Source organism: Daphnia pulicaria, chromosome 6 (assembly GCF_021234035.1).
Source record: "Daphnia pulicaria isolate SC F1-1A chromosome 6, SC_F0-13Bv2, whole genome shotgun sequence".
Lineage (NCBI taxonomy): Eukaryota > Metazoa > Arthropoda > Branchiopoda > Diplostraca > Daphniidae > Daphnia > Daphnia pulicaria.
Window position 1 is genome coordinate 10,411,118 of NC_060918.1, and position 8,692 is coordinate 10,419,809.

Genomic DNA, 8,692 nt, shown 5'->3' on the forward strand with positions numbered 1-8,692 from the left:
AGCGGCGTCGAGCGGTCATTCTGCACCTGTCAAATTAGTAAAAATTCTCAAAGCCGAGTGGCAAGTTGTAGATGCGGTCGGCAGAAACTTTAAACTCACGCTAGAGCTGGACGATGGAGCTGAGGAAAGTCTCCTTTGTGTAGTTTCAGTTTTCGAGCAGGCGACATGGAAAAGTAACTCTTCGTGGACAAACTCGCGCACACTAACAGAGTCCACTTGTTTTGCAACTCGAAGAAATTCGTAATGCATTTGCAAGCCTCGCAGTTTTTAAAAACCCATTACATCTCCTGTGTTACCCTTCGTTATGTTATTCAATTTTGTTATTGTGTATCACCTAGTATACACCTTACTCATTTAAATCATGTTTCGAATAGTATACGCTTTCCCTGGTTACGAAATACGTCAATTTGATATTGATAATAAATCAATTTATGTTTCATTGATGATTGATATGAGATTCCTAGAAATGCACGATGAAGAAAATACAAATTTACCTAATACGAATTTTGTTTATGGCACTTTTGGCAAGTGGAAGTGGTTCGCTTCCTTTTTCGGAAGGTTTGGGTATACCTTTTGTAATAAAATGATCATATTTTGACAAGAAGGAGAGGGGGAATTATAACGTTGAAAATTTGGGGCGGTTTAAGCGTTTCATGGGGTTGGGTATACCTTTTTTTTTTGTTATGATCTTCCTTTTTTTCTCAGGGGAAGGGAAGGGTTCACTTCCTTGATAGTTCATTTCCCAACTCTCCCCCTATTTATTACATCACAATTACATTTTTCAAAAAATAAATCAGTGGGACAGTGGCAATAGTTCAATAGTATTTTTTAGTCGGGTGTGCAGGCGGTGCAGGACTGCAGGTGCATTTCTCTACGTCGTGTAAACTTTTCCTTCGAGAGCTTTTAATTTTTTAAATTATATGTGTAACTTCTGTTTTAAAAAGTGTACATGGTGCTGTACTTTACAATCATTGCTCATTCACCGTTTTCTTTTAATACACTAGTGTGCTAAGTGTGATGGACGGAGACGGAGTACTGGAGTAGGTGATTTTCGTTGGATTCTGGACGGGCTGATATCTATTTCCATTTCGGTAAGTCACGCTTAATTTAATTATTCAACAGTTTCCACCTCCCATTCCCCAAGATTATCCGTCGCGCACTTTGTCAAAAGTTCAGAATCAGACATTTTTGTAAAATTACCAACTCCGATTGGAGAATCCCCAGATGCAGGAAGCCCGGACTTATAAGTTATACCAGATTAGCAGAAACAATACTAAACGAGTAAAGTTACATTTTTCATGTTGTATCATATTATATCCGATAAGCTATCAACTGTTGTGTTAGCAATTAGTTTCGTAGGGATTGCGCGACTGTCCGGCGACTTTTCGCAATCGTTATTGAGGGATTTCACTGCATGCACATTTCGAATACGTTCGTGATTGCTTACAAAATAGCTTCAACTTTCTTCATATGAGCGACAACGTTTTCTGTTATTTGTGTTTTTTTGTTTGTTTCTTTGCCTCGACGCTCCTATATAAAGATAACACCAATTTGTTTTCTTTCCCTTCTCGATTGACTTTCTCGAATTTTCTCTCTTGACATTCTGGACAAACAAGAAAACTCGACTAGAAATTTAGTGAAATCGAACGGTGAGAATACTAATATAATGTAATTCAGTGTTTCAGTTGTCATTCGTTACACGTGAAGTTTTCGCGTCGGTTGTTCGTTTCGTGGTGCTGGACACAACAGATCCAAAAATGGGACACACATTTTTTGTAACGGTTCTTTTTTTATCGGTTGTCCTGGCGTTGATCGCCGACGCCTCTGCTTCCCCTGACAAACGTCCATTTCTCCCCTGGATTCGTCCTAAACGTGAAAAGCTTCAGACCAATTTGCCAATCAAAACTGAAGAAGGATTGGAAAATTCAGCTCCAATCGGTGGTGGGTTTTCGTCGATTGATGTTAACGATCCTGCGGTTAAGGAGATTGCCACTTTCGCCACTTCTACCATAGCATCCAAGAAAAGTAAATCTGGTCCCACTAAACTTATCAAAATAGTCAAGGCGGAGTCGGAAAATGTTGCTGGCATCAACTACAAATTGACTCTGGAACTCAACCAACCTCTCGCTATCGATAATTCGATTATTTGTGATGTTATTGTCTTCGACCAGACCTGGACGTCCACGCGAATTTTAAGCGAGTCGCATTGCTTCCCCAATAAAAACCCATCAGTCCCTCAGGACGACGACCTGGGACTGAGTGGTTCAGCCCCAATCAACAATAGTGCAATCTTAAGTAAACGACACATTCCAAGCGTATCTCGTCCTATCGGAGGCGGCTTTTATCCAACCGATGTCGAAAATCCGGAAGTGAAGGAAATGGCAATCTTTGCTAGTAAGGTCCTTGAATCCAAGAGGAATTCAGGACCCACTAAAGTTACCAAAATTGTTACGGCAGAGTCGCAGGCCGTTGCCGGTACCAACTACAAATTGACTCTGGAAATCAGCCAGCCCATCGCCGTTGTCGAGACCGAAAGATTTTTACTCTGCAAGGTGGTTGTTTTTAACCAGCCGTGGACCAAAACAAGGATCCTGGCCGAGTGGAATTGTACACAGAATAAAAACCCGTCTGCCGTTATCGATAAATCTATTCGTGGTTCGACAGCAGGTACCAAGAGCTTATTATCGTTTAAAGATTCTTTGCATGTATTGGCGATTCCAAGCGCTGCAAAACCGATTGACGGAGGGCTTCCCCTCACAAATGAAGAAGACATATCACCGCCCAACAAACGCCACATTCCTAGTGGTGGATTTTCCAAAGGAAATGCGGAAGAAGAAGAAGATTCATTCAAAAAAATTCCCGAGCGTATGATTGGCGGTGGATTCACTAGGGTAAAGGCGGAAGACACTTCGCTCAACCGAACTCATCTTCCCGGCGGACTGAATCCCTTTGACGAAGAGTTTAGTCTGGTCGACGTGAGCGAAACTTCCCCCAATAAAAGCGAAATTCTTCTCGTTCCAAGTCACGTCGAAGACGGATACTCTCCGGTTGATGTCGACAATTCTTACGTCAAAGAAATCGCTGCCTATGCCACAACCGCCATTTCCTCTAGTAGAAATTCGATAACTCTTTCGTTGCAAAGAATTCTCAGTGCCGAAGCGAGGGTTTTTGGTGGTACAAACTACAAACTTACGCTTGAGCTAGACCATTTCATTGCCGGAGCCAAAGCAGAAAATCTCCTATGCAAAGTTATTGTTTTTGATCAGAAAGAGGACTACCGCAAGATGACAGATTCCCTTTGTTTGCCCATTAGAAATGCAACAGTCAGGACGATTGACGAGGTTATTCTTGAATCCTCTTTACCGCCCTTGAGCGGATTTTCTCCCGCCGATGTTCAAGCCGACGACGTCAGAGAAATGGCTTATTTCGCAACTCACGTGATATCAAACACCCGCAATCCTGTCGCATTGGCCGAAATAGTGAAAGCTGAGTCACAAGCTCATGCCGCCGGTAGAAACTACAAACTGACTCTCAAACTAGACAGTATGGTCAAAGAAACTACGGCAGGAATTCCAACTTTTCAATCCGGCGATCTCTTGTGCGAAATAATTGTTTTTTTCCAGACTTGGTCGAATACGAGAATATTAAGCGAATCAAACTGTTTGCCAATCAAAACTATCAGAGTAGCTGGTCCACGTTATGTTCCTCGCTACACACCTATCCTTCGCGGTGTAAACAGCAGCGATGGATTCGCTTCCCTCGATGTGGAAGACGTTAAAGTCAAAGAAATTGCGGCCTTTGCTAGTAACTCCATCTCGGCGAATTCCGGACCTGTGACGCTACTCAGAATTCTCAAAGCGGAAGCCCAAACAGTGGCCGGTAAAAACTACAAACTGATTATCGAACTCATTGGAACCGAAAGGGACATACAAATTTGCGATGTTGTAGTCTTTGATCAGGAGAGAAGTCAAACACGCATATTAATTGATTCAAAATGTAATACGGATAAAACAACATCCAGCAAGATTCCTGAAGTGATTACTGAAGCCCCTGTCGTCAGCACCACCGTCTCTCCACCCGAAGTTGAACTAAAAAATAACACCGATGTGATTCCCAATAAACGTCAGGTCCCTGGTAGTTCAGTAGGTCTGAACTCAAACGGATTTTCTCCAGTCGATGTTAACAACCCCGAAGTCAAAGAAATGGCAAATTTTGCCACCAGCAGCATTTCTGCAAGCGACAATCCTTTCATCCTGAAATTAATCAAAGTCGTGGATGCCGAGGCCAAATTTCTTTTCGGGAAAAATTTCAAATTGATTTTGAGAGTGAAGAATATGGTAAAAGGGGCTGACGGAGACCGCGAAATGTTATGCGAAGTAATTATTACTTAATATTTTATAGGCATATACATTATATTAATTTTTCTTAAATTATTATTTATTATTAAGGTTGTGGTTTTCGACCAATCTTGGACAAGCACAAGGAAGGTTACGGAATCTACTTGTTTTGGGACACGAAAAAACTAAGTAATCATTCCGTGGATAAGCGAAGCCAAGACATTCCAGACATCAAGTTAATTGCGCTATTATTTCTTTATGCGTCCTATGTTTCTGCCCTATGTTGACAATTTTTCATGCTAATGGTGTTATATTCATTCTGTTAACCCAGTTATTCGTTCAAAGAGTAAATATTTTACCTTCTCCAATTGTATCAGGATACAATAATATAGACAAAGTTGATATTCATCAAGTGTATACGGAAATTATTTTAAAGCGATTGAACTAATTGAATAATCATACCAAACAATTTTAAAGAAAGTTATACCGGTAGTCTTCTTATTAATTTTGCTGATTCATTTCCTTTACTAACTGTTTGGTGTGATTCAGTTATTTGATTCGAATCACGCGTGAAATAGCAAATGATGTGGTCAGCATATCGTATTGCAAAATTTTGAATGAAATTCAAAACGAACGTGCGCAAACGTGCGATGAAGTTTAATAATTGAACCGGAAAATTGCGTCATACTGCGTTGTGTTTTCTTTTGACTCATCAAATTTCCTCATGAGGAAAAAGTAGAATAGCATGCTTGATGAATTTTGATGTAGACAAATAAATACGTCAACTGCTTGTGTGCTCCGATTTTTTCAGCTCGTCTCGCCCTATAAAAGCCAATCATGTCCATCCCTTTCTAAGCATTCTCCAGTCACAGTCTCTTCGTGACAGTGGCAGTCGGTAAATTCACGCAGCCTCTTTCTAACGCTAAACAATGGCCGCTCATCTTCACCTGTCAACAAGGACTCTTTTTCTGCTAGTCGTAGTAGCGTTGACTATTGACAGCACAACTTCAGCTTCGCTCAACAAACCCAACGCAACAGAGCCAGTCACCGATAACTCCTCTTCCATCAGCGCCTCCGAAGCACAGAATTTCGCCAACTTTGCTGCACATCAAATCTCCTCTTCCAACAACTCTACTTTACCCATGAAGCCTGGTGAGAACGGCACATTGATCAAGATTGTCCAAGCCGATTCTAAAGTACATGGAGAAAACGGAACCACTATGAATTTTAAAATGACGCTGAAACTCGACGGAGAAGACAACGAAGACGACCTCCTTTGCGAGGTGATTGTAATGAGCAGATCTGATCTGGTGACTAAGGACGAACTAACGTTGACTGATTACACTTGTCTCCCGATCAACAACGGATCTGCCGAAGCGATGGCCGAAGTCGCTCCATTACCGCTCTTTATCCCGTTCTTTCCCATTTCTGTCAATGACACAAAAGTACAGGAAATCGCAGACTTTGCCAGTAAGGCCGTCGCTTACACAAGGAACTCGTTCAACAACCTCACCCGAATAGAAAATGCCGAGACCCAAGTGTACGCGACCGGCATCAACTACAAACTGAAACTGAAGCTGAAAGGAGCCGATGGAGAGGAAATGCTCTGCGAAGTGATTGTATCAGACCCAACTAAAAAGGACGCTGTCGTGACCCGCGAACTTTCACAGTACAATTGCCTCTTGAATAGCACGTCGTCAGCCGAGTTCGAAGAAGACATTCCTGACGAATCAGTCTTGTCTACGTGGTTCTTTGAATGAATATTTTTTGTTGTGTTTATTCGTTTGACTAGTTAGATGTGTTGTATTTATAGCCGCATCACTTTTTTTTCTATTAACCGGATGTGGTTAGCTTTCTTTCCTTATACCTTACTGTAATTACTGACCTCACATCAAGATGGATCAGTCGTTTAAGAAATACAGCGTTTTTTCTCGATTATGTTGCTTCATCCTGTTTTATCAAAGATCATAAATTAAAGTTTGAGTTACGAACACAAGGGTACATTTTCCCCTGCAGTTTGACGTTCGTCAATACCAATTAATTATTTGTTAAAATCGAACATGGCGTATTAACGTATGACGTTTATTTTACTATGCCAGTTGCGTCACATTTGGTTTGTTAGCGCGTGTCGTAACAGTTAATTGGAGGTTTGCTGTATTCAAGGTGAATTTCATAGTCAGTTAGACTCGGTTAGACTATACAACTTATATTCTCCTCTTAGATAGATAAAGCGCTACAAGGCCGACAACACAAATAACACGTATTATGTCCTGTGTACGGCGCATTAGTTCCTAAGCGGATATTACGTTTTTCGACACGTCAGCGTGACCAAAAAAATAAAATGCGCATCACAATATTTACAAATATCAGGTACTTGATTTGAATGATTGATTGATGAATTTTTTCACACTTAACAATGAGAGAGCTACCGGTACTTTGCTACAGATCCACCAGGGGGCAGTGTGCGGGGTACGTTCGCAAACCGGGTAGGGTACGCGTCATGCACTAGCACTTAATTCATGCCCATCCCTTTAAAGCATTCTCCAGTCTCTTTGTGACAGTAGCAGTCGGTAAATTCACGCAGCCTCTTTCTAACGCTAAACAATGGCCGCTCATCTTCACCTGTCAACAAGGACTCTTTTTCTGCTAGTCGTAGTAGCGTTGACTATTGACAGCACAACTTCAGCTTCGCTCAACAAACCCAACGCAACAGAGCCAGTCGCCGATAACTCCGCTTCCATCAGTGTGAGAGCTTCTAAATCACAGCTTCTTGTCGACTTCTTTGGACATCAAATCTCCTCTTCCAACAACTCTACTTTACCCACGAAGCCTGTTAACAGCACATTGATCAAAACTGTCGTAGGTCAGTCAAAAGTACCCGGCGGAAACGGAACCACTACACTTTATAAAATGACGATAAAACTCGACGGAGAAGACGACGAAGACGACCTCCTTTGCGACCTGATTGTAATTAGCAGGTCTGATGTGGTGACTCAGGACACTGATTACACTTGTCTCCCGATCAACAACGGATCTGCCGAAGCGATGCCCGAAGTCGCTCCAGTACCGCTCTTTAACCCATTCTTTCCCATTTCCGTCGATGACACAAAAGTACAGGAAATCGCAGACTTTGCCAGTAAGGCCGTAGCTGACAAATGGAACTTATTCAGCATCTTCACCCGAATAGAAAATGCCGAGACCCAAGTGTGCGCAACAGACATAAACTACAAACTGAAACTGAAGCTGAAAGGAGAAGCCGATAAAGACGAAATTCTCTGTGAAGTGATTGTCTCGGACCCAACTCAAAAAGACGCTGTCGTAACTCGTGAACTTTCACAGCACAGTTGCGTCTTGAACAATCTTGAATAGCACGTCGTCGGCCGAAGAATACATTCCTGGCGAATTTGTGTCTACGTGGTTCTTTGAATGAATATTTTTTGCTGTGTTTATTCGTTTGACTAGTTAGATGTGTTGTATTTATAGCCGCATCACTTGTTTTCCTATTAACCGGATGTGGTTAGCAGTTAACATTCTTTCCTTTATATACCTTACTGTAATTACTGACCTCACTTCAAGATGGATCAGTCTTAAGAAATACACGTTTTTTTCTCGATTATGTTGCCTCATCCTGTTTTATCAACCATTATAAATTTACGTTTGAGCTTCTAACACAAGGGGGTACATTTTCCTCTGCTGTTTGACGTTTTTCATTACAAATTTATTATTTGTTAGAATCGAACATGGCATATAAACTCGTGACGTTTGTTTGTTAGCGCGTGTCGTAACAATTAATTGGAGGTTTGCTGTATTCAAGGTGAATTTCATAGTCAGTTATACTATGCAACTTAAATTCTCCTCTTAGTTGTAGATTAAGCGCTGCAAGGCCGACAACACAAATAAAACGTATTATGTTCTGTGTACGGCGCATTAGTTCCTAAGCGGATATTACGTTTTTCGACACGTCAGCGTAACCAAAAAAATCAAATGCGCATCACAATATTTACAAATCAGGTACTTTAAAGCTGGAACGGAAGCTAGTATATAATGCGTGACGTCTCACGCATCTAGCCTTGGCTTGTTGCCAACTCCGTTTCCCCACGATATTAATTTTTTTTTACCACATCTAGTCTTAACCAGATTTAACTTTCTTCTTTCTTGCTAACTAGTGGAAAAACCCAGACCCGTGCAATCTGTCATGCGCATTTATTAATAAAAGGAGAGTTTGTGTAAATGAAATGAAAGCCCGTGTTTCGATTACCATATCCCGCTGGTATTTTCCTAAACAAGTTGATCCCATCATCTTTAATTCACAATCTCATTTGCTGATTCATGTGCCTTTGTGAGCAATATTCTTT

At 41.3% G+C, this 8,692-nt stretch overlaps 2 protein-coding genes across 2 annotated transcripts; both read left to right on the top strand.

Annotated features, from left to right (window-relative positions):
* Positions 1–1,075: 1,075 nt before the first annotated feature.
* On the top strand, positions 1,076–6,273 carry LOC124343155. Its single transcript, XM_046796345.1, has 3 exons — positions 1,076–1,091; positions 1,678–4,376; positions 4,449–6,273. The coding sequence occupies exons 2-3, from the start codon at positions 1,758–1,760 to the stop codon at positions 4,524–4,526; spliced, it is 2,697 nt and encodes an 898-aa protein (XP_046652301.1). The 5' UTR covers positions 1,076–1,091; positions 1,678–1,757; the 3' UTR covers positions 4,527–6,273.
* LOC124343312 lies at positions 5,267–7,953 on the top strand. Its single transcript, XM_046796618.1, has 2 exons — positions 5,267–6,084; positions 7,755–7,953. Exons 1-2 carry the CDS (start codon positions 5,267–5,269, stop codon positions 7,765–7,767), a joined length of 831 nt encoding a protein of 276 aa, XP_046652574.1. The 3' UTR covers positions 7,768–7,953.
* The last annotated feature ends 739 nt before the right edge of the window (positions 7,954–8,692 follow it).

Bases quoted from the DNA above. Each gene is read 5' to 3' on its own strand.
- LOC124343312 (XM_046796618.1), top strand. From the start codon at position 5,267: ATGGCCGCTCATCTTCACCTGTCAACAAGGACTCTTTTTCTGCTAGTC.
- LOC124343155 (XM_046796345.1), top strand. From the start codon at position 1,758: ATGGGACACACATTTTTTGTAACGGTTCTTTTTTTATCGGTTGTCCTG. The intron at 4,377-4,448 runs GTAATTATTACT...TTTATTATTAAG, and splicing joins ACCGCGAAATGTTATGCGAA to GTTGTGGTTTTCGACCAATC.